At 39.4% G+C, this 24,466-nt stretch overlaps 5 protein-coding genes across 16 annotated transcripts; 2 read left to right on the forward strand and 3 right to left on the reverse strand.

Annotated features, from left to right (window-relative positions):
* Window positions 1–1,092: 1,092 nt before the first annotated feature.
* RIP2 (ROP interactive partner 3) lies at window positions 1,093–5,657 on the forward strand. Of its 12 annotated transcripts, none has more exons than XM_089045999.1 (4): window positions 1,093–1,490; window positions 2,615–2,728; window positions 3,365–3,548; window positions 3,756–5,657. In XM_089045999.1, the coding sequence occupies exons 2-4, from the start codon at window positions 2,709–2,711 to the stop codon at window positions 5,391–5,393; spliced, it is 1,842 nt and encodes a 613-aa protein (XP_088902125.1). In that variant the 5' UTR covers window positions 1,093–1,490; window positions 2,615–2,708; the 3' UTR covers window positions 5,394–5,657. The 12 variants fall into 12 exon arrangements, with proteins under 12 accessions (XP_088902125.1, XP_088902152.1, XP_088902133.1 ...); XM_089046026.1 differs by having other exon boundaries at window positions 3,762–5,657; XM_089046007.1 differs by having other exon boundaries at window positions 1,136–1,490; window positions 2,655–2,728.
* Window positions 5,658–5,866: 209 nt separating this feature from the next.
* Window positions 5,867–10,392, reverse strand: LOC103337803 (uncharacterized). The gene is made up of 8 exons (XM_008240972.2): window positions 10,132–10,392; window positions 9,422–9,619; window positions 9,048–9,308; window positions 8,582–8,616; window positions 8,409–8,501; window positions 8,016–8,166; window positions 7,250–7,902; window positions 5,867–7,022 (listed from the first exon to the last, which is right to left on the reverse strand). The coding sequence occupies exons 1-8, from the start codon at window positions 10,259–10,261 to the stop codon at window positions 6,306–6,308; spliced, it is 2,238 nt and encodes a 745-aa protein (XP_008239194.2). The 5' UTR covers window positions 10,262–10,392; the 3' UTR covers window positions 5,867–6,305.
* Window positions 10,393–11,131: 739 nt separating this feature from the next.
* On the reverse strand, window positions 11,132–14,729 carry LOC103337797 (PWWP domain-containing protein 5). Its single transcript, XM_008240962.2, has 2 exons — window positions 14,452–14,729; window positions 11,132–14,334 (listed from the first exon to the last, which is right to left on the reverse strand). The coding sequence occupies exon 2, from the start codon at window positions 14,302–14,304 to the stop codon at window positions 11,401–11,403; it is 2,904 nt and encodes a 967-aa protein (XP_008239184.2). The 5' UTR covers window positions 14,305–14,334; window positions 14,452–14,729; the 3' UTR covers window positions 11,132–11,400.
* Window positions 14,730–15,801: 1,072 nt separating this feature from the next.
* On the forward strand, window positions 15,802–21,215 carry MCM8 (minichromosome maintenance 8). The gene is made up of 16 exons (XM_008241204.2): window positions 15,802–16,138; window positions 16,323–16,581; window positions 16,682–16,904; window positions 16,987–17,150; window positions 17,300–17,557; window positions 17,887–17,982; window positions 18,079–18,231; window positions 18,526–18,596; window positions 18,678–18,796; window positions 19,139–19,268; window positions 19,730–19,781; window positions 19,926–20,082; window positions 20,221–20,395; window positions 20,469–20,639; window positions 20,721–20,834; window positions 20,970–21,215. The coding sequence occupies exons 1-16, from the start codon at window positions 15,953–15,955 to the stop codon at window positions 21,021–21,023; spliced, it is 2,382 nt and encodes a 793-aa protein (XP_008239426.2). The 5' UTR covers window positions 15,802–15,952; the 3' UTR covers window positions 21,024–21,215.
* Window positions 21,125–23,774, reverse strand: HCF152 (Tetratricopeptide repeat (TPR)-like superfamily protein). The gene has a single exon (XM_008240955.2). It carries the CDS (start codon window positions 23,586–23,588, stop codon window positions 21,357–21,359), a length of 2,232 nt encoding a protein of 743 aa, XP_008239177.2. The 5' UTR covers window positions 23,589–23,774; the 3' UTR covers window positions 21,125–21,356.
* Window positions 23,775–24,466: the final 692 nt, after the last annotated feature.

The following is a 24,466-nucleotide window of genomic DNA, read 5'->3' on the forward strand; positions in this document are numbered from 1 at the left end:
GAGGGCATGTGCCAATACATGACCTTAAAACCACTTACATTTACACTAGAAGAACACTTCACACCACTTATGGAAACTATCTTCCTGTTTGCACATATGCTCAAAATGATTGATCATGGAAAAGGAGGGCCTACAATTTGGGAACATAAATAACTGCAAGTACAAAGCTGTATGGCTATATTTTATCTATGTTTATATCTTAGTTTTGGTGGTTCATTGATGTAATTTTGGGGGAACCCCATGAAGCAGGGACCTAGCTCATTACCACAAAGCAGGTGGCTTGGTGCATGTCATGGTTGAAAATACGGCCATGACCTATTTAAACTATGTCTCATTAGTCAATACATATTGATTGCATTGACCCAGCATGAGTCCCAAGTCAAGGGGAAGGTAGTTAAGATTCCAAGTAAAGCTCGGGGATCAATTAAAATGGGATCTGCACATTGGCTATGGAGTCTCAAATCATGAAGAAAACTATAAAATGGAAGCTTTGAACAAACCCAAGTGTGTCCCAATGCTTGTGCAAACCAGCTGTTAAGAGGAAGATACGTGAAGGATATGCTTACTTCAATGAACCAATTTCAAAACACATGGAAATTGAGAGAACAACAACTCTTTCTTATTTTAAGTAATTATAGCTTCAAACTCTGATTAATTAATACTTTTAAAATGGATCATGTGTAATCCCAAAACCTATTAAAGCACCAGAGCATTTTTAGCATTATTTATTTCACAAATCCTTATTGTATTGTTGGTTTATATCAATCAACGACTAACAGTTATATGTACATGAATAATTTACGTTAATATTTTTTAAAGCGTGATTAGTTATACATCATAGAACACACCTAAAATTCGTTTTATACTCAAAAGAAACTAAAATATAAAGGGATTGAGAGACCAACACAATTATGGATAGGCAGACCTAATAGAAACAAATCATTGGGGATTAGTTTAAGATGGAGCACAGGATATTACTATAATAAGTAAATTAACCATTTGTTTTGTATGTTGGAACTTTGGTTAGTGCTGGACATAGACCTTTGCTCTTCACCCAAAAACTATTTAGGTAGCTGTAGCAATCACATTGGTAAGTAAGAGACCCATCACCATACCCATGTGATTGGGAGCGTGAAAGAGAGCGTTGAGTAATTGGAGCGTGACGCCAAAAACATCTTCTATAGCGAAATAGCCATTGCTTTGCTCTGTTGCTATCTTCCCTCCCTCCACTGACAAAAACAAAGATATGAAGAAAAGTAGTCTCACTCACTTGGGAAGTGGGCACACAGAAACAGCTGCTGAAGAAGCTACCAAACCCTCCCAATGCTGCAACACAAAACCAAGCAAACACCAAGGTTTTCTGCCATTTTGAAAACTCCTTCTTTTTTTCTAGTTCATAAACCCAACCGTTCATAAACCCAACATCAGCTAATTAGTACTAACCAACCTGAGGTATATAGCCACCCCAGTTGGACACAGAGATCATTCTGGTAAGAGCAAACTTTTGGTTCTCATTTCCAAACATTTCCCATTTTATATTATCATCTTTAAATTTATTCTTCTTTTTGTTTCTTTCCTTCTATTAAAAGTGTGTTAGCTTTTGTGGGTTTAAAGGGCTTGTCTTTGTCAATTTCTGGGTTCTCTTGCTTTTAGTTTGTTCTTATGTTTTCTCAAATACTTAAATGTCTGGGGAACTTGTGGTTTTGAATGAAAATGTGGGTTTCAGTTGAGCTGAAAGTTTCTTACTTTGCAACCTCTGGTTTGTAAAGCAGTCTCTGGATTTTGAAGGTTTGACAGTGAAGAAGAGCTGAAGTTTCTTTCTTTTCATGTTTTGCTTTTGAAGTGTTTTGGCTTAACCAAAAATGTCATTTTGTGTGTGTGGATTTTGCTAAGCATAAAGCTCCAATTTCCAGTGTCTCTCTTTGAGCTATTCATGTGCTAATTTGCTTTAGATCTGTGATAGAACCCAGTGTTCCACGGATCTAAGCGTTTCATCAAATTGGGGCGGTACTTAGTAATTTAGGATAATTGAAGAACACTTCAAATCATATTTGCTTGCATTGGTGCATTTCCAAAAATATTTTGTTATTGCTTTTTAATTTCAAGAAAGATTGGATGTCATCAAATAAACAGAAATGGTGTCCATTTGTGCTCTGCTGGGTCCAATATGCCCACAATCAATTACTTATTAACATAAGGGCCCTGCTTTCATCATGAGCATTTATGCAAAATAAAAAATTAAAAATTGCCAATCCTACGTGGTTATTGTTGTCATTTTATAACCCTTCTTGCCCCTTTGTGTCTTTAATCATTTGTCTGGGACATAGTATAAGTACTGAGTAAAAGGGTGGGAAAATGAGAAAAAGGTAGTGACATGGTTTGCTTAATGAAACTTGCAGGTGCAGCTTTCTTTTATTTTACTTCTGAATATTTTGTGGGTTTGGTTGGTAGTAGTGGTGTTAGTTTCTGTGGACTTTCTTTTAAGGCAGGTGTGTTGTTTGTTTGCTTGTTAGGTTTTGTACTAAATACGGATCTAAGGTGGCCATCCTTTGTGACCCCTTTGCTTGTGTTTTTTGTGCATATATAAGATATTCTCTTTAATGTTTCTTCTCAGCCAAAGGTTTCTCTGAACTGCTTCGGGTGTTGTGGGTCAGGGGATTTGAAAGGGAGACAACACAATCAGCACTTTTACCAAATAGATATACAAGATGCAGACACCAAAAGCAAAGTAAGATTAACGTTTATTGGCTTCTTTTATAACTAGATTAACATTTATTTGCTTAACTTGTAGTGTTCTCATAATCACCATTAGTCTTCGAATTATGCGTAAATATGCAGATAAGTTGTAATAATAGAAAAGCCATAAAGTTTTGAGCAGTAATTTACTTTGAGGTAGTAAAGTGTTCATAAAACTAATGTGAGTTTTAACTGAACACAAAGTATCATCAAAATTAAAATGCTGATTTGCAAGTTATAATGCTATAGAAGTCCATATTTTCTCTGCCTAGATTGTATATCTCTCTGCATCTGAAAAGTAAGACAGACAAATCAAAGAAGGTGCTTTGGAGAATGTTGGTTATGCATCATATCCCTCTGGGTTTCAAAGCAGCCCGCCCAATGTTGTAACTTGTGATTATAAGGTCGGTACAAATATTGTTGAACCCACGTGAAACAAAATTGTATTAGCTAGAGTTGCCTAATTTAGCGCTGGTGGTATAATTTCTGAAAGCATAATTAAGTCAAATATCTTTTTTCAATCTTTCATGTTCTTGATGGGTTTTTGGCGTCAACTTTTGCAACTTATCATTTACTCTTAATGTTTGATGCATGTCTTTAATGTGTATATCCCTTTCCTATTTGACAGCAGAATTGGATCTTTGGAAGTTCCTCAAAGGAAATCTCCAGCAACACCTCGAACTACTCATCAACTCAAGACGCCTGGATCGGAGCCTGATTCGGTATCCTCTCCTAATGTGGCAACTAGGACGCCGAAAAACAAAAGCCCAAAAGTCATTGAGCGCAGGTCACCACGAAGTCCAGTAGCTGAGGTATTCCATGATAACTTCTGATTTATGACCAGAAGGCTCTCTAGTGTTTCACTTATCATGCTTGCCAAAGCTAATGCGTCCAATACTATTCAACTGTTTTTGATCATCTACCTTCTTCTTTTTTTATCTATGAAGATATCATAGTTTCTTTTATGCCTTATTTTAGTTGTGGATTTCTCATTGACTGCCCCTTTTCCTGGGTTTGAGCTTCAGAAGAAGCAACCAAAAAGAGTGTCAGATTTGGAAGCACAACTTACTCAACTCCAAGAGGATTTGAAGAGGACAAAGGACCAGTTGAACTTATCTGAGTCACTGAAGAGGCGATCCCAGCAGGAGGCTGAAGAAGCTAAGAATCAGATAATGGCCATGTCTGCAAAGCTTGAAGACTCCCAACAGCAACTGCAGGAACTTTCTACTTCTGAAGATGCTCGTGTGCAAGAGCTTCGTAAACTTTCTCAGGATCGGGATAGAGCATGGGAGTCTGAACTTGAGGCTGTCAAGAAGCAGCGTTCAATGGATTCCACTGCCCTGGCTTCTGCCATAAATGAAATTCAGAAACTAAAGGGTCAGCTGGAAAGGGTGGCTGAGTCTGAAGCCACCCAAAGCAGGCATGCCGAGTCAGCATATGCTGAGATACAGACCTTGAGAATGGAACTTTCCGAAACTCTTTCCCTCGTTGAGAAATTGAAAACCGAGCTCAATGATTGCAAAGACTCTGAAGCCCGGGCCCTTGAAGTTGTACAAAACACTCATATGCAATTGGAAGCTGCAAATGCAACCATAGAAATGCTCAAATCAGATGGGATCAAAGCCACTGAGTCTGGCAACTCCTTATCACTGGAGTTGGAGCAATCCAAAGCTCGAGTTAAATCACTGGAGGGTCTTGTTAGCAAGCTTCAGGCAGAACTGATTAATAGGAACAATGTAAAACCTGTTCAGGAAGATGAAGAAAATGAAGAAAGAAAACAGTTAAAAGCAGAGGTGAATTCTTTGAGATCTGAAGTGGGTCAATTGAAATCTGCATTAGATGCAGCTGAGGTCAGGTACCAGGAAGAATACATTCAGAGCACATTGCAGATTAGAAGTGCATATGAGGAAGTTGACAGTGCAAAATCTGAATCATCCCAGAGGGAAGCTGAACTGACAGCAGAACTGAAGAAAACAAAGGCTCATATTGAAGAATTGAGAGCACAGCTGATGGATAAGGAAACTGAATTCCAGAGTATATCAGAGGCAAATGACGGGGTGGCGTTGAAAATTGAGAAAAATATATCAACTGAAAATGAATCTGAACTTGCACTGGAGCTAAAGAAGTCAGAGGCTGCAGTGGTAGAGTTGAAGGCAAGTTTATTGGATAAGGAGACAGAATTGCAGAATATAGCTGAGGAAAATGAAATGCTCAAGATGGAACTTGAAAATAAGGAAATGGAAAGGAATAAAGTTAATGATGAGGGTGTTGTTTGGGCAGAAGCAGCAAAGGCTGCCGAGCGCGAGGCTCTGATGAAATTTGGATATTTAACAGAGGAAGCAGATAAAAGTACCAGGAAAGCTGAACGGGTGACTGAGCAGCTGGATGCGGCACAGACTGCAAATATGGAAATGGAGGCTGAGTTAAGGAGGTTAAAGGTGCAGTCAGATCAGTGGAGGAAGGCTGCCGAGGCAGCTGCTGCCATGCTTTCAACAGGAAACAATGGGAAACTTATGGAGAGAACAGGTTCTCTTGATAGCTCCTACAACCCCCTGAGTTCACCTTATTCAGAAGACCTGGACGATGACTCACCGAAGAAGAAAAATGGGAACATGTTAAAGAAGATTGGGGTGTTGTGGAAGAAGGGCCAAAAGTAGATGGAATTATGTTGCAGGTTTGCTTGATTCAGTATGTTCTGTTTTTCTATTGTTCTCTTAGTTTTTATCTTGACAGGCATTTTGAAGGATGCTAGGCTGCTAGCACCTGAGTTTCATATGGCTATTAATATGGATATGGATAGACTCGACCAATGTTGTATCTTATTTTGAGTCTTTCCATTTATGTTATAAAAGCAGTGGGGTAATTATGTATGAATCAGTGACAAATAACATGAAGATTGAAAGATACATTTTATTATGCTATTTGAGATGTGATATGAAACTCCGTCTGGTGTATCAATTGGCTAATGATTTTCACGTGATGTGTGAGAACCGATAAGCATTTGGCTAATTTACCAAATGAGCACGTTTGGCCCAAGACTTTAAAACAAAAATTTTACCTTGTTAGATACCTAATCGCTTAGAAATGCTCTTTTATGCATCAAATTAACCAAAACCAAAACGAAAAAATGTGCATAATGAAACAGACAAACGCACACTAACATTTAATTTCCAGTTGAAGTGCGTTGTTGATATATGCACCAAAGAAACAATTTACAATGCAAACGGGGGGACACATCCAATTGCAAAGTCCTACAAGACAATCCTTCCTATGTGACAAGACCAACTACAGTCATAACATTTCACCATGCACCATCAAGAGACAAGATGGCAACATAAACATGATATAACTCAAATATAGCTTCTACACTGCTGCACTATATCAGCTTATTCCCTTTTGAGAAGAGGCATGGTGATCATTGAAACGCCGAAGCAGCCCACATGTTGCGAAGTAACTTATAATAAAATGATACTCTTTTGGTGGCCTTAAATAAAAGACACAATCAATAAACACCCTCTCACATCACAGCTCAAGAAACACCAGCATTATCTTCACTGCTGAAATTGAGTTTAGGAGAGAGAATCAGCAGCAAGCATTTGCTGAGTCTCCGCCTTTATGTCCATAGCTCCGACTTGTCTGCTCAAGCCATCAACCAAATCTTCGATATGAGATCTTTCCGTCTCCTTCGCTTTACGTGGTTCATATGTTGCATCTTCACTTACTTTATCAGAAGGAGTTATTTTGTCAGCATCACAAGTGGAACTTGAATCAGAGATAGTAGTAGACCCTCCATCAATAGGAGTGACTTTTGCAGCCTTTACATGGGAATGGCCCTTCAATGCTGGGCTCACTTTATCTTTTGAGAAAACAAGGCAGTCGTTCGGCCCTGCAGCACAGTTTTCTTGCTCATCAATGTCAATACCATGTCCTTCAGTTCCAACTTTCTCATGCTTCAAGTGATTTTCTCTACCAGATTTACGAGACCCAGTACTTGGAACTTTTGGAGATATGCTGTTCCTTGAGGGACTAAAGACCTTCTTTGCAGCATTTGATGCTTGCTGAAGTGGTTTTGGAGACTTCGGTTTCATATTAAAGGATGTATTTTGAGCATCAGGTTTTTTATTCCCTAATTTTGCCACAATTCTAGCAGGTTGAAGCTTTCCCGGCTTTGCCTTGTTTTGGCCCCCACCATGGGTAATACTTCGTGCCCCACTTTTAGGCAAGCCACTAGGTACGACAGGATGAGGCTGCATACTTCCATTGGGAGAGGGCAATGCTGACTTCACCTGCATAAAGTAAAAAACTATGTAGGTTATTTAAAAGAGGAAACAAAAGAAAGATAAGAAGGTTTGCTAACATAAGTTTCACCACATTCACCAAATATTACTTCTAAGTTATTTAGCCTAGGCCTTCTAGTAGCGGTGTAGTTTATCTTATTCAACTTGGTAACTGACTTGAAACAATAACTTCCCATCTAGAACACAACGATCAAAAGAGGCAAGGCAAAACGAACCCCGTCAAAGAAGCCAATTTTTGGTGATGGCAATCGTAATCCGGAAGGTTTTGAAGCTAGAGGAAGTGCACCATTTTTTTCGATTGGAGCTTTCACCGCACACTGACTAAGTAACTCAGCGACCTGAGTCTCATCTCCAGTTGAGCTTTGATCATAAGCATAGTTCTGCAAATCCAAAATCTCCGATGGATCACCATCTACAGAGCCGCTTTTGGAAGATCTTATGTCAAGGCTAGCTCTTGGACTGTATGACATTTTTTTCAAAGTCGAAATTGATGACGATGACTCTGAGGACCATTCGCTGACAGAGCTAGAAGGTGATGTGCAAGTGAGCAGCTTTGTCTCCAGCACCATATTAGTTGACAGATGAGATTTCCCAGACTGACTTTTATTTCTTGGTTCAATTCGTGATGGTGTTTCCCAGGTTGAACCAGAGGAAGGTGGATTACCAGTCCTGGAATCAGTTTTTCTTTTGGAGTTGAAGGGAGATTTACCAATGTTGTTAGATGAAGTGCTACCAGAACTTTCAAATGAGGAAGAAGCTACTTCTCTCTTGGCTGTGGGTGAAGAACCCAAGGATGATCTAGATAATGGTCCAGGACGAGGCACAAGTCGGGAACTTAAGGGTATTTTTGGCAATGGAGCCCCTCTACCTGTAATGATTAAATTAGGTTCAGACAGTGACAATTTAGACCACAAGTAAAAACTGCTCTGCCTCTAAGGGAAAAAAGATAAATAAATCTGACCAAACAGAAGTTCTTGTTACCAGTTGTGCTTTTGACATTATCCTTTTCCATTTTCATAAGGTTGCCACCCAGAGAAGCCCTCTTGGTTAATCCTGTTGGGCTAGGATTAGGCTTCCCTAAAACCTTTGTTCGCTTCAAAAGAGATGTAGTTGACTCTCGTGCGGAAACAGACTTCATTTAAAGAATAAAAGAATTGTGTCAATTACACAATATCAAGGTCAGAACTCGTTTTCATAAAGTTTAACCATCTGTTAATCAGCATAACAGTCAAGTATTATCTCTGCAATTTTGGATCTAAATAGCATGAATAGCTTCATAAGTCGGTTGAATTATCATTATATTTTAGGAGTTATATCTCAGTAGCATATATTACAGTTTTAACTGCTTATTACTACAGTGAGTCATTTACATACCTGTGATATTTGTGGACATGTAGATAAATTTTTCATTTTCCTTGGTTTTTGCACATTGATACTTGGCTTCTTAGATGGAAGTCTAGGAATCACCTGAAATTTTACACCATTATCTCAGATATTCATATGATCTTATCATTACAATGAAGCTTCCAGGCATTAACTAAGCTTACCTTATCTTGAGAAGCAAAATCTACCCCCTTTGAAGCTGAAAAACAGAAAATGCCTGGTTAGTTTAAGGAATAAGTCTCCAAAGAAAATATAGGCTGGTAAGAGAAGTGTGAAGGCAATGGCACCATGAAGGTTTCAATAATTCATATAAGTTCCCTTAATATTGGCATTATCTATACCAACACCACCATTATTCTCTATAGAGAGAGAGAGAGAGAGAGAGAGAGAGAGAGAGAGAGAGAGAGAGAGAGACCAAAGTAAAGAAATCAATTAAATTTCTCCTATCCTGCCAATTTTCTAATTTATTTCTAAAATCACATTGCTTCAAGAATAGGGAAAAAATAGAAGAAACAAGTAAATTTGCGGGGTCTGCTCTGCAACCAGGCAGAAAACTTCGAGCATATCAACCAGACAAAGCAACACTCTTTTTCGTTATATACCAAATACAAGTTATAGAAGTATACTTACAACCACTAATTTTGGTTGCTGTTACTCTCGAACCCTCCATACTTTCATCCACTACACCGGATGCTTTACTGGATTTCTGGATTGAAGCTCTTACATCTTCAAACAAATTGACCTCAATACTTTCTAGTGTCAAAGTATCACTTCCTAATGTGGAGATTGAATCACTGGATCTATGAATTTCCTCTTGAATTCCAGGTAACCTATGTTTTCCACTCTTTTCTCCTTCAATCATGGTTGACAGCTCTTCAGGATCCAGAACACCTGAATTCACAAAATGTGTATCCCCCGCTATGAATTTGAATGTGCAAGACAGAAATGACCAAAATGACATTGACTTATAAACTTCTGAATATCAAATCTAAACACAAGCCCACCTGCACTGGTGAAAAAAGCACTATCCCAAGCTAAACTTTTGCGCAAATTGTACTTGCCACTTCTCTTTGTCATTTCTGGTTCCAATGACTCAGAGGGTTGAGTTACTTGCTCGCTTAGCTCAAGGTTTTCAGGCACGTCCTCCAATTTGTTAGCAACCATAGCCTCAAACAACTGAAAACTTCTGTTTTCCTGATCTTCTGAATATCACATTGCGAAAAATTAGGTTAGATGTCACATCAACCTTGCGAATAATCCAAAATCATTGGATAATCAGGGCAACAATATAGAAATTATAATATCACAAAAGGGAACTTTTATTTTCCTCTCATCCCTTGGGCCTAAGCCTCTGCACAAGATACTTGTATAGCATCATAAATGCAAGACTTGAAGAAAATCATTTTGAGACCAGATAGAAAACCAACAAACATAATGTGTTTCTGCACTAAGAAATCAATTTGTTGCTCTCATACAAACTTAAGCTTTCATGTTCTGATTCAAAAAGTAAAAATGTACGGCGCAAGAACAATTTGCCATTTTTGTCATTTCAATAACATTAGAATCAGCTATGGCCTACATATGGCAACCCAATAAAGTATCCAAAACTTACACATCGAAAGCGAAAAAAGAACAAAACTTGTCTACCAAAACCAGAAATAAATTGTAAAAAAAAAAAAAAAGAGAAGCAAAATTTGCTAAATTGCAAGAGCACCTGAAATTGAAAACCGGAGGTCTCCAGCATAGGAATTGATGAGCGAATCGTCCTCAGACGAGACGTCGATGAGACTGAGGCGTCTCTGCTGCACATCGGCCTTCTTGTTTATCAACTCGGTTTCGTCCATCTCGGAGCTTAAGCGAAATCGAATCGGACTGGATCGGGGTTACAGTGATGGAAGGAAGCGCAGGTCGTTTTTTGTGTGGAGAAGGTGAAATATTTTGAACTTCACAGAAGCGGCGGTTCAAATTTGGAAAAAAAATCGAATAAAAAAATGGAAGTTTATATATGTGTCGCGAAAGTGAGATGATGGGAGCGTGTCTTGTGTGTACTTGGCTCACACTGGAATAATCGTGTTTACTTATTGCATGGGCACTGAGTGATGGGCCCTGATAAGGCCCATAGGCCCATCTCTTCATTTGAGAAACTTTTTTTTTTTCTTTCACATTTCTTACTCTCTCATTCTACTCTCTCTCTTTAAAAAATAAAAATAATTTATAGATATTCTAGCACTTCAAAATAGTTATCCCACATACTTTCCTCTTTCATTTTTACCGATGAAGTAATTGAGATTTTGAGATTGCATTCATAATTCAGTAGTAGCTCCTTTAAAAAAAAAAATTAAAAACGAGAATAACCGTTTTCATAGTGAAGAAATATTCTTATATTATGTGACTAATTTTATGAGACCATGATTATAAAGAAAGTAAAATAAGAAATGGTCTATGGTCACATGACCAGTTTTATGAGACCATGATTATAGAGAAAGTAAAACAAGAATTTCTCTATGGTTGTATTCAGCCGTGGTCCCATGCCTAGATTTGGCCATGTCCATGGTTGATATCACTTGTTCTTCAATTTGTTCTTTATCACTTTTTACTTTCTATTTTTGGTCAACTAATAATTTTACTTTTAAATAAAAAAGAGAGTGGAAGACAGAATAAGTCCTTTTAGGTGTAATATAAAAGATTAAATGTATTAGGGTTCAAACATCTGATAGACAGAGCAAGAGAACTGTAATATTGCACCAGATTAACTGATACTTAGAGCTGATTAGGAAATAAGCTACATGGATTAGGGATGTACATATATTGGTTTGGCCTTCGTCCCAGCAATTCGCACAAGAATATTGAGTCAACTACCCAAAACCCTATGGTTTCTTGCTTGCAAATTTGGTTAAAGAATAAATTGAAAACGAAAGGTAACTTCATTCATGAGATTTGATACAAAGCGTGAGCTCACTCATTTCATCAAAGTTGAGGCATCTTACTTAGCTGCATTGCCTTCCAGATATGTTGCAGGTTTTCTGCCTCGCTTTGTCGCATTGGGAGAAGGAGATACTTTACTTGGTGTAGGCGGCAAAAACTTGAGCCGGTAACTGACAAGTGAAGGTCCAAACGTACTGTATTTTCCGGTACTGCTGAAAGCTGTTTCAGCATCAGATCGCCTCCTGAAAACCACTGTGGCCCGGCTACTCTTCCTCAGCACTTCAGTCAAAGGCCCAAAGCAGCTAAATATTTTGTTCAGATTCGCTTCTGAAGGAACAGACTCCAAGTCTGTAAATTTCAAGATCAGGGCTGTAGGTGAGAGATCTTTCTCACAGCTCTCATTCATGTGAAGAGCTGGCTTTGACGTTTCCAAATCAAGATCTCCACCACCAATTTTCTGTTCAAAATCCAAATTGGGATTCAACTCAAGACTTGATTGTGGTTCAACGGTAGAGGTATCCTTATCGGTTGGAGCTCCAGGCACTAACTTTCCATTTTCATTTTGATTCTTGAGTGATGGTTGCTCATGAGGAATTGCTTCTGTCTCAGATTTTTCAGTAATGCCTGAGCTGATTGATTTCTTCCCAGTCCTGGCTGATTTCTTGCCCAGCTTACCACCAAACAATTGGTTTAGAGACAGTTGATGCTCCTCTAGACCAGGACAGTCCAGGCATATGGTATTCCTAAATTCCGAGAAGCAAGTTATCGTGGAAGTCAAGAAGCTGTATCCGTTCATGGGATTGATGGCAGCCAAGTAGAGCTGAGACAGCATCTCATCAGGAGATGGGTACTCCCTTCCAGCCAGCTTTTCAGTTTGTGCTTTCTCTGATACAGTTTTTACTTTGCCTTTATCCTGAACTGCACCTTCTGTGGACGTTGCATTGTAATTCTTGAGTATCGGACTCAACCCACTTAGTTGGCTTGCAACCCTACAGATCCTATCTCCAACTCTAAAAGCCTGTTTATTTTGTAGAGAATTACTATCAGGCCCTGTTGATGAATCACTTCTCCATTGCTTGACTGCCGAGTCACCAGCCAAAGAATCAACTGCCTTTCGTTTCTTACTGGAAGACACTGAAATCAAATTACAGCCAGATTTCCCTTCTGATCCATTCTCACTCGTTGAAGTAGACAAATACTTCTCAGCCGCTACATCAGACAAGCTTTTCTCCTTTTTACTTGGGTGCGTACTATCTCCAGATATGTGCTTGCGCTTGCGTGATGAGTTATCTGTACTTTTTGATTTCTCCATCAAATCATCATCCTTAATTACTGGAAGTGCATTTTCAGTTACTTCACCATTGTGCTTCTTTTCCAATAGCAAAATGTCAGCATCATCCAGCAACCCACCAAGCATATTGAACTCTGGCAGCTGAGAATAACCCTTCCAGCGATAGAAGGCTGATAATTGGGCCCGTGATGTTACAAGTTCTAGTCTATCAGCTCTGCTATATGGAAACTGAGCCAATTCTTTTATGAACCTAATGAGTTTCATAGGTTCAAAAGAAGCCGCACTTAAAGAACTGTCACCACCATCTTTTCTACTTGCTTCTTCCCTGATCCCAGCATTACAAATTATCTGAGTTTTCAGTTTCAAATATACGTCTTTGGATATGCAAGAACAGGCCAAGCCAAACTCTATCCGTCTTGAGACTTCATCCAAAGCACAAGCAATTGCATCTTGGAATTCTTCTATATCACTCTGCTTCTCCAACTGAGAGAAGTGCTTCAAGAAGGGCTTAATCTTTGGTGCTTCATTCCAAGCAAATGTTTGATCCCAAAAATATGCTATCAGATAAGTGCCTTTTTTAAAATACTTATTTGCCTTGTCTGATGAAGCCGAAGGATCACAGATCTGACCAGGCCACCAGGGATGACTTCTTACTTTGCCCCATACTAGATCAGAACCATGGAATTCTAGTTCTGAGGAAGTAGAATTTCCATTTACATCCATTGACACATTCCCATCTGTTCTCATACTAGGGTTTGAATCGATAACCATACTGGACAAATTAGGCCCCTTTTCAGTATTCTTAGAAACCCATGGAGCATCATCACATTTCAATTTATTTTCATTGGTCTGCGCTTCTACATCAACTTCCAAGGCCTGATTTTCTAGTCCATCACTGGTTAACATCTCAGAGTGAGAACTTAAATTCAAGTCTTTGTGATGCAAAGACTCATTGTGGTTGACAACTTTCTGGTCCACAGCTACGATTTCATCTGTTACTTGTCCAACAGATCCTGTAGTTCCCAAAGACTCAAGCTTCACATTGTCCTGCATAGAACTTGAAGCATCAAGACTCTGCTCTCCAGCTTGGCCCTGCTCCACATTTTGACCCCTTTCCTTCTCAACATAAGCTATCTCGGCTACTAGAGCAACGTCCTCTGTTTTGTCATCTCTCATCGAGTCATCCGTTCCATGAACTGCTGCATTCAGCTTCGCCTCATCTCCATCCACAGCACTCACAATTTCACTTTCTGCACATTCCCTCGAAATCTCATCTTTCCCTCTATCCTTTTCGAAACTGAATGAACTTTCGACAGTCCTAAAAGTATCCTCAGATTCCAAAACCAACCTTTTATTATTTGCTGCAATCCCATCACCCCCAGCACCAAATTGAGCTCCCTCCAAACCCTCTCTACCTTCCCCGCCATTAATCCCCACATGTGACGAAACAACGCTTCCTTTCTCCTCAGTATCTCTATCTAAAGATCCTATTTTCACTTCAGAATCTTCAACTATATTTACCAATTCACCTTTTGGTCCTTTTCCTTCTAAACCCTCATTTGTTCCACCATCCCCAACTTCAAGGCCCATATCATCAAGTTCTACTGGCTCAGAGAGATTAACCCCATCGTCACTTGGGTCAGACAAAACGACGTCGGCGTTCAGGTCCATAGAGTCAGATACAGTCAAACATATAAAACCCTAGAAACCAGAATGAACGAATATTATGTCTATAAATAGTCAATAAACCCTAATCATGGAGAACTGTACACAAATATCGAAACCCAAGCTGAAGAGAAACGAATGGAAACAAAGTACCTTTCGGGCTTGCTCCGTCTGGTGGCTTGAAATCCTTCAATGTGTCAAATGTTTGAGGCCTCCATTTCAGAACCGAACGAAGAATTTGTGGTTTTCCGTTTCAAATCGATGACACGAAGACGACCCGGAAATCTTCCGAGGACACGTGGTGGAAATCGGCGGGAGTTGTGTGGTTTATTTTGGGCGAAAAGTTATAAGCAATAAAATCTGCTGCCGCCTTGGTTTGGAAAGTATAAAGATCAATTTTTGGAATTTAAAGTTTGACGGTTTATAAGAGTGGCAATTGTCGCTACTCGCTACACTTGTTATTGTTTGCCCAAACAAACCCAAACTTCTAACTATATTAATTCCCTACAATAGTATTTAAAATCTAGTCTATCACGATTTCCAACCTTAATCAACCACATAAGATATTCAAACATAATAGATAACATTCAAAAATTATAAAAATATATGAAGTTTCACATCATTTAAAACTATCTGTCTTATAAATAAATCATTACTATGTGAGTAACAATTAAAACAGTTACAAACAATTTTCAGAAGTTGTTCGAGTAATAGCGCAAAGTAAGTTGCTTAGTAAACCACCAAGAGTGGCCCGGTGATTTGCCCGCCATTTGGGTAAGGCTTTCGGGTTAAGTTGGGTTTGCTCCACAATTTGAGTCCCGATAGTTGCAACACATGGTGACTAGTGGCAGGCTCAGTTCTGCGAGTGTGGATTAGTCGAGGTGCGCGCAAGTTGATCCGAACACCTCATGGTATTTACTAAAAAAAGTAAGTTGCTTAGTAGTGTTACGTAAAATAATCTTAAAATGTCACTTAACAGTACAAAGTAATCCGTCAAAATTAAGTTTAAACATATTAACAGTGGAGTTCCAAAAAAAAATCTTCTCAAAAGGCCTAAATATCGAAATTGAAAAAGTCATTACATGAATTTTTGTCACAAAATTGTTAAAATGCTACAAATACCTTAGCATAGTACAAAGAGCTATGTGTAAGGTGAGAGCCTAAAACCATCTCAAGCCTACGTGTGACTCCGCCATTGTTAGAGCAACATATAACGTCACTCTTAAAACGACAACGACCCAATCATTTTTTATCTAAACAAAAGATAAGGAAGGACTTAGCATTTTTGTATATAATTAAAATTGTCTTAATCCAACCAAATAAGAAATTAAATTTATAAATATGCGACATACATTTACAAAGGACAAAAAACAATTAATACTATACAAGTGAACATTTACTTATATCAGGTCCTAATCTAACAAAACCATGCAAATTAGGTCCTAATCTAAGTCAAGACAAAAAATAAGCCCAACCAAAGCAAAATCACAGGTGTAAGAGCGACCGACATGTCGGGTACCGACAAACGACTTCAAATTCACTACCGTATCGGCGTAATCTTTCATTCATTTCTCTCCCGCCAAAACCCGGGATTTTTTCAACGAGCACCAAAAGCGCGTTAGCAAAACCCGAACTCCCTCCACTCTCGATCGTCATGTACGGAGCACCAGGGAGGAGCTCGAGCTCGAACAACGGCTCCTTGTGCGCACCTGGCTTCTTCAGCATCTGGTCCACCTACTTGGCTCAAATCGAGCTCGGTGACGACAAGCCATGGCTCAATCTCACACATTCGCTCATTGGCTTCTTCACTACGACACTAGGCCAAGTTCTCCTTTCTCAGGTCAAATTCCTCTCCTCCTTCTGCTATGAAATTTGTCAATTCCTAACAAAATGTATAATTTCATTAGATTGTTGTGCTTGGTTTTGGCAATCAATTGTATTAGTTAGGGTTTGCGTTTGTGGAACTTTGAATTTTGAGTAGAATTTCATAATCTGGCTTATAATTAGAATTATACTTGGTGCAGCTAAAGGACAATGGTGGTGTTTCTGTGCTGTCGATTGACTTTGAGAAATTTCGGAAAATGTGTGATGTTGAAGATTTGTATGTAGCACTAGAGGAGAAACCCAAGATAACCCTCTTATGTATGAGCGTTGCAGCTCACCAGGTCCTGTTGACCCAGTGGGACAATAACCGGGTGGAGGACGATATCAAAGTTAATATCCGATTGCATAACTACCCCGAGTCCATGATTGCTTTGAAGAATTTAAAAGCTGCATATATAGGTATGTAGTCTGGGCCTTTTCATTTTTCATTTTAACCTTTCATATGTTATATATTTAGAAGCATTTGAAGGTAATATTTGATTTATTGGTGGCATGACAGATAAGCTTGTATCTGTGCGTGGCACTGTAGTAAAAGTTAGCACTGTCAAACCTCTTGTGGTGCAAATGGGTTTTGACTGTGTGAAGTGTAAGACAAGCATTACACGCATGTTTCCTGATGGGAAATTTTCACCACCATCAAAATGTGATCTAGATGGGTGCAAGAGCAGAAATTTTAACCCAATTCGATCTACTGCACAAACGATAGATTTTCAGAAGATAAGGTAGGTGCTTTGAATATCAAGCAAATTCCAATTTTACATTTACCTCCATTGACCTTGTTGAAATTCGTTGATACCACTTAAGGATACAGGAGCTACTAAAGCCTGAGGATCATGAAGATGGCCGGGTGCCTCGCACAGTAGAATGTGAACTGCTTGAAGATCTTGTTGATGCATGCATTCCGGGAGACGTGGTGACTGTCACTGGGATTATAAGAGTCATTAACAATTACATGGACATTGGAGGAGGTAAAGAAATTCATCCTAATTCATTTCAGTACTTTATGCATCCAGTAACAATTTTTATCTTATTCCTATGTATGCAGCGGACCAGAAAAGAGGACAATTCCAATTCTCCCCACTAATGTAACATGGATAATTTGTTTTGATTATTTCAGGCAAATCGAAAGGAAAGAGTCAAGGAATTTACTATTTGTATCTAGAAGCTGTTTCAATTAAAAACTCCAAGTCACAGTCTATGCTTGAGGATGTACAAGATTCTAATTCTAATGATATGTCACTTGTTGATTTTTGCTCATTCTCCCCAAGGGATTTGGAATTCATTGTGAAGTTTTCAGAGGAACATGGTCCAGATATCTTCAGGCAACTACTACAATCTATTTGTCCATCCATCTATGGTCATGAGCTTGTTAAAGGTAACCTTATATACTATTTCTTCATCTTACAGTGTCTCCATAAGTCTCATGCTAATTAATCTTTTTGGTTCTCTCCTAATTCACCCTCCTCATTTTTTTCTTGTATTTTATCACTGTTATTGTGATAAGGATCATATTATAAACCATATGAAAATGATAACATTCCTTAGATTATATATGAGATGCGAACTATGATACAAGTTACTTATGGATAATGGTACCTGCCTGGTTTCTCAAGTTCTACATTTAATTTTCTCCTCATTAAGCATATCTTTGGAATTTGATAATGAATGCGGTATAACAATGCTAGTTTACTTGTTTTTCACCAGCGGGCATAATATTGGCACTCTTTGGGGGTGTGAGGAAGCATTCAAATGATCAGAACAAGGTTCCTGTTAGAGGAGACATTCATGTCATAATTGTTGGTATGGTTGAACTCCATCATGCTCTTTTAACGGTACTAAACCTTGAAAGTTGTGCATGGAAAGAGAAGATGAATTTGTACCACCTCATTTTGTTAGGTGATCCTGGACTAGGCAAGAGCCAACTACTGCAAGCAGCAGCAGCTGTTTCTCCAAGGGGCATTTATGTGTGTGGTAATGCCACAACCAGGGCTGGTCTCACTGTAGCTGTTGTGAAGGATCCTATGACAAGTGATTATGCTTTTGAAGCTGGTAGTTATTTTCTTTCTTTCTTTCCTCATCTTCTTTTTGTTTTTCCCTTTTCTTGTCAATAAAGATAGTCTAATGCTTTTGCTAACTTATATGTAATATCTGCTTATGGATGTTGTACTTATGATTAATTTCACAGTTGATTGGTGAAATTTAACTAATAACCCCCTCCCTTCTTAAAGGGGAAAGTACATATTAATCTTACAATATGTATGCTGTTTTTATAGCTTCAAAAGAGTGATTATATTAAGCTATTGTCTCAATGCATTCATCTATAATAACCAAATTTTGGATTAGGTGCCATGGTACTTGCGGACAGTGGATTGTGTTGTATTGATGAGTTTGACAAAATGACTACAGAGCATCAGGTTTGTCCCAGTGGTTTTATATTAGTTTCTATTATCTAACTTCTAAAAGAGTTGCTTGTGCTTATATTGAGATTGTTGCAGGCCCTACTGGAGGCCATGGAACAACAGTGTGTCTCTATTGCAAAGGCTGGATTGGTGGCAAGTTTGTCAGCACGAACTTCTGTCTTAGCAGCAGCAAACCCTGTTGGTGGTCATTATAAGTAATGTTTTTAATTTAAATTGTTGGTGAGAGGACTATTATGATTCTGGTAATGGATAAAATGTTCTGTTGTTGTAGACTTTGCTCCCTCTGTCATTGCTTATATTTTACTGAATGAGTCCTATTTCATATCCCCTATAGTCCTTTTGGAGAACTCTGTCAATCAGCAGATTATCTCACTCTGTCTTTCTCTCACTTTCTCCATCCTCCCCGCTCTCTTTTGCAATTTCATTAATCTGTTGCTTATGTGGACTAAATACTTCATCAATAACATATCTGTAGCTGTGATATCATGACATTTCAAACCTGCATTTTATGATACCAATAACATTTCCAATGGCAGCCGTGCAAAAACAGTGAACGAAAATTTGAAAATAGGTGCTGCTCTCCTATCACGATTTGATTTGGTTTTCATATTACTTGACAAACCTAATGAACTTCTGGATAAGCGAGTCTCGGAGCACATCATGTCGGTAAGTTATCCTCTCTTGGCCCTTCATAATGTACATATTTTTATTAGTTACATGCTATTCTTATCTCATTTGATGGTAATTGTGCAAGACATACCAACCATTTTCATGACTTGCATAAAACTTGTCATGTGTCACGGTGTCAATTTGAAAATCGTTCATATTGGCACTACATGGAGTTTCAAAATTTATCTGGACAATGCAAGTCATAAACTGTGATACAAAATCAACATTGAGATGTTAAAACCAAATTTCTTTTAGGAATTACAAGCAAATTTTGTCCTAGAAAAATAGAGTATTTGCTAATCTCTTTTGATATTACATGTTTGCAATGACATTAGTTCAGTATGCTAGGAAAGTATTAGTAAACAGATTTAATAGAACTTTGTAATGCCAGTTGCCAAAAAAACAAAAAGATTCTTTGTTCAGTGCGTAATTCAAGGATTTGGTTGTCGATCATGTAGCTTCATGCTGGATATGGACAACATTCACCAGCAGCAAAAAGGATTCGTGGAGGTATGTCCATATAGAACCAGACTTATTAATTATTTCTTGCAAAGCATTGCAAAGCAAGTAGCAATTGCATGTTGTGAAATACAGTTCCACTTACAAAAGATTCTCTCTTTAACAAAATAATGCCTTCTGGTTCACAAAATACAGCATCACAGAGTGCAGAAGGCATAGATATGAGAGGAGAAGGTTGTTCTTTGGTTTCAAGGTTGAGGCTTGACCCGAACACGGATGGTGATTTTGTTCCATTACCAGTTCAACTCCTACGCAAGTATATTGCTTATGCAAGAAATTACGTCTTTCCTAGGTGATTTTGGCATGACCTTTGCCTTGTCACTCTTGTGCATCTGATTGCTCACGCAGGAATTGTGATTCATTTCTATGTTTTTTTTCTTTGGTTTCACATTTTCTTTTTGCTCTCAATTTTCAATTTTGGGTGAACCAGGATGTCAAAGCCTGCAGCAGAAATCCTGCAGAAATTTTACTTAAAACTAAGAGACCATGCTACATCTGCTGATAGCACACCAATAACAGCAAGGCAATTGGAGAGTCTGGTGAGGCTGACACAAGCTCGAGCTAGGCTAGATTTAAGAGAAGAAATAACAGCCCAAGATGCAATGGTTAGTTCTAATTCTGCTAAGATGAGTTTGGACAAAGTTCCTGGATCATTCTACCAGAGTGTCTTCTTTGCAGGATGTGGTTGAAATCATGAGAGAATCCTTATATGACAAGTACATTGATGAGCATGGTGTTGTGGATTTTGGTCGAAGTGGAGGAATGAGTCAACAAAAGGAAGCAAAACGGTTTTTAAGTGCCCTCAATAGGCAATCGGAGTTGCAGCAGAAAGACTGTTTTACAATATCGGTATGTCACATTCTTTTGTGTGCTTCTGCAATTATCATGCTCCATCAGTCACCCACGTATTCATGTACTCTTTTATTTCAGGAAATATACAGTTTGGCAGATAGGATTGGCCTAAGAGTTCCAGACATTGACACATTTGTTGATAACTTAAACAGTGTTGGTTATCTGCTCAAGAAAGGGGCAAAGACGTACCAGGTACTATATAACCTTCTATACTGCGATCTGGTAGTAACTATTCCAATGTGACAACACAACAATAGTTCCATGTAAATCTCAATATCTATAATTTTATATCATGCAGCTTTTATTTAATCATAATTTTTTGTTCAGGTACTGTCGTCATCTTATTCTCGGAGTCAATCGTCATCAAGGTCAAGAGGCTAAGGTTAGTGCAGCAATTCAGAGCGCATTGAAAATTTTACATCTTGCATCTGAATTTTGTTTCAGAGTTCTGCTTCAAAAATATTAGTACTGGAAAAATCTAGTGCCAAAAACACCATAGTGGCATAATTTTGTATATAATTTTGTAATGTAAACAGCTCAAGGACATCATTTTCAATCACCTATATGATAACATAATTATATTACATTGGAATATTTTCTCACTTTCTCAGATTTTGTAAATACCCTAGAACTGTTTCTTTTCTACCTTTTTGAGTAACGAAGTATACATTGACATGCCAAGTGGTTCAGCTGAACCAGAAGCATAATCATACATCACTCATCTCCATCTATAGGCTCTAACCTCCATTCACTCCCATAGTAAGAATTGGGCAAACCCAGCCAAAATTTGAAAGCCTCAGCTGCTCTCTTCCTCTCAATCCTCCTGTCCTGCCTGGCTTGTGAGGCATGCTTACTAGTAAACATCCTAGAATGCATCTCCACATAAATTTTAGTGAACTTTGTCTTATTTGGAGGGATCCCATTCTCTTCCATACAAGCCACAATCTCCAAAGCCTTCTTAAAGAAAGCAGCCCTGACACATATATCAGCCAAAGTATCTAATAGCCCTTCATCGGGTTTCAGCGTTGGCGGATCGGAAGGATCGGAAGGATCGGAAGTTTCCCCTTCCTTTTTCACCCTACATCTCTCCTTCACTTCATTCCAAAGCAAGAGTGCCTCCCCTGGTTTTCTAGCCAATGCAATTCCGTTGGCAAGGCTGCCATAAGTGGCCACATCAGGGTGAAACCCATTGTCTTTGATTCTCTGAATGATTTTCTTGGCTTCTTCGACTAACCCCATTCTGCAATACGCTTCAACCAACATATTCCAAGCAACCAAATCAGCCTTTACCCGAGGATCGTTAAGCATCTCATCAAACACCTTGTTAGCCAGCTTTGGCTGACCCGACAAGGCAAAAGCTTTCATCAAAGTGGTGTAACTGATCTTGGTGGGAGCAAGTCCTCTTGTTCGCATCTCATTAAAAAAGCCAAGAGCCCCAGCACTGTCATCAACCAGTATGCATCCATCAATCAATATATTATACGAAACCACATCAGGCTCAATCCCAGCATCATCAGCCATCTCCCTAAGGAGCTCCTTGGCCTGGTCTATCTGCAGCTGCTGGCAATAACCTTTGAGAAGAATATTATACGTGATCCGATTTGCAGGCACACCAACTCTTGTCATCTCTGCAAGCACTCGCCGAGCACGGTCCATTGAGCCAGCCTTCACAAATGCAGAAATAACAGTCGTATAGGTTACATGGTCAGGATGGCTTGAGCTATCATCCTGGTGCCTCAGTGCCTCTAGCATCCGAACGGTGTCGGTAACACGGCCCACGTTCATATAACCCTTCATTAAAGTAGTGTAAATCCTAGAGTTACAAGTGTATGCTTTAGGCAACAATGGCGGCTCACAATCATTTGCTCTAACCGAATTAGGAAGCAACTTCTCAAACACATCCCCATCCCTTAGACTCGACTTTGAATTATTCGAATTTGAATCCCTTAAAATCTTGCACAGGTCTCTTCTCCCTTCCCTCATTGCTTGAACCATTTGCTCTGCGGTTTCCAAATCACCGAAACCAACATAAGCTGCCACCAGCGAATTCAACGTTGTCATACACAAGGTAATGCCCTTGTCAAGAATCTTCTCCAACACAAAAACAAGCAAATCCTTCCTTCCAACTCTGGCGCACAGCTTGATCATAACATTGTAAGTGAGCACATCAGGCTCAGCACCATACTCAGGCATTTCATCGAACAGCTTCAAGAATCTCTTAGTATCCCCCAAATTGGCACAGGCATTCAGCGCAGCATTGAAGGCTGCCGTGTCCGGCCGCGAGTCAGCGACCAACTCCCGCTCCGAGAACCGCCGGACACGGCGGGTGACTGAATGGAAGAGCTTGAGAGCGTCGGCAGGCCCGTCATCCCCAGTGGCGGCGAGCCGGCTCACGACGGCACTCCAGGCCTTGACGTGAGGGAGGAAGCCGGAGCGGAGCATGGACTTGACAATGGATGCAGCATAGCGGGTCTGGCCAGCCTTGGCGGCAGCGACGGCGAGGAGACCGAGGGAGTTGGCGTCGAGGTGGCGGAGCTGGCGCTCATTGCGGAGGCGCGTGAGGATGGACTGGGCGCGAGTGAGGCCGGAATGAGAGTTCTGGTAGGAGAGTTGAGAGAGCAAGCGGCTGAGGCAAGTGGGATTGGGCAAATGGGTGGATTGGGTGTAGGCAATCCAAGCCTCCTCTGTTTTTCTCTGGCGGAGGAGCGTCAGAAGCTTTTGGTCTTCATTAGGTAGTGCGGCGGTGGCGGCGAGAGAGAGGTCTGAAGTTGGGTTGGTGGGGGGGTTGGCCGTGGCGAGTAGGCGAAATGGGCGCGTGGGGCTGGAGATGGAGGAGGGAGAGTGTGGGGGAGAAACCCAATGGAGGGTGAGAGAAGAGTGGGTTGCAGGAAATGGGTTGTTGGAGTTAGAGGTTAGTGGTGAAGAAGATGGTGGTTTGAGGTTCATGTTTGCTCCATTTGGGGAGAGAGAGAGAGAGAGAGAGAGAGAGAGAGGGGGTCTGATTAATTAAAATGATTGAAGGAAGAAGAAGAAGATAATGGAGATTGGGGTAATAAGAAGGGGAAGGGGGAGGAGATAGTTGAAGTTTTGGGTGAGTGGAAGTGGTAGTATGTACGTCGACTATATTCTATCCTCTTGTTTATTTGTGTTCGCAGTAACTTGCAGATAAGATCAGTTTCTATTTTTGGTGAGCTACAGTTACAGTTAAGTAAAAGAAATATTGACTATTTTTGTAAGGAATTAAAAAGTTACTCGACACAAAATTATGTTGGTAATTTGATGATATCGACAGAAACGGTTCGTGGGGTTTTAAATAACTTCTTCAGCCCGCTCGAATTTAAGCTCAAACCCAAAAGTCGTGGTCGGAAGAAAAAAAAACGTTATTTGTTAGTTAAATTCCAAATCCATGAGTCGATTAGATGACAGATTTGCTTGTGATAATTCAATTCAGTCTAATTGATCTCATTAAAACTGAAGAGTTCATCCTCAATGCAAATGGGATTTTGACACTTGTCAAATTCAAAAATAAAGAAAATTAAATGAAATAGACAAGTGTGAAAAGCCCATTTTATTTGGGAGGGGCTACTCTTCATCTTTGAGGAGCCAAGCTTTTTCCAATTTTATTTGTTCATCGCACCAACGTCTTTCAATTTGGCTGGAAGAAGTTTCGATGTTGAAACTAAACTTGGAATGACCCAAAACTGGGAACATATTAGAATCAACCGAAAATTCTTCCATTTGATACAAATTTCCAATGTTTACCATCATCCTCACATCTTGATCACCATTTTTTTTGGGGTGCAGAACCAGGCATTTACAATGTG

The sequence above is a fragment of the Prunus mume genome, linkage group LG1, assembly GCF_029339155.1.
Source record: "Prunus mume cultivar Tortuosa linkage group LG1, ASM2933915v1, whole genome shotgun sequence".
NCBI lineage: Eukaryota > Viridiplantae > Streptophyta > Magnoliopsida > Rosales > Rosaceae > Prunus > Prunus mume.

Bases quoted from the DNA above. Each gene is read 5' to 3' on its own strand.
- MCM8 (XM_008241204.2), top strand. From the start codon at position 15,953: ATGTACGGAGCACCAGGGAGGAGCTCGAGCTCGAACAACGGCTCCTTG. The intron at 16,139-16,322 runs GTCAAATTCCTC...TACTTGGTGCAG, and splicing joins GCCAAGTTCTCCTTTCTCAG to CTAAAGGACAATGGTGGTGT. The intron at 19,269-19,729 runs GTAAGTTATCCT...TCGATCATGTAG, and splicing joins TCTCGGAGCACATCATGTCG to CTTCATGCTGGATATGGACA.
- RIP2 (XM_089045999.1), top strand. From the start codon at position 2,709: ATGCAGACACCAAAAGCAAA. The intron at 2,729-3,364 runs GTAAGATTAACG...CCTATTTGACAG, and splicing joins ATGCAGACACCAAAAGCAAA to CAGAATTGGATCTTTGGAAG. The intron at 3,549-3,755 runs GTATTCCATGAT...CCTGGGTTTGAG, and splicing joins CACGAAGTCCAGTAGCTGAG to CTTCAGAAGAAGCAACCAAA.
- LOC103337803 (XM_008240972.2), bottom strand. From the start codon at position 10,261: ATGGACGAAACCGAGTTGATAAACAAGAAGGCCGATGTGCAGCAGAGA. The intron at 8,617-9,047 runs GTAAGTATACTT...TCTGTTTTTCAG, and splicing joins AGCAACCAAAATTAGTGGTT to CTTCAAAGGGGGTAGATTTT. The intron at 8,502-8,581 runs GTAAGCTTAGTT...GTAAAATTTCAG, and splicing joins ATTTTGCTTCTCAAGATAAG to GTGATTCCTAGACTTCCATC.
- HCF152 (XM_008240955.2), bottom strand. From the start codon at position 23,588: ATGAACCTCAAACCACCATCTTCTTCACCACTAACCTCTAACTCCAAC.
- LOC103337797 (XM_008240962.2), bottom strand. From the start codon at position 14,304: ATGGACCTGAACGCCGACGTCGTTTTGTCTGACCCAAGTGACGATGGG.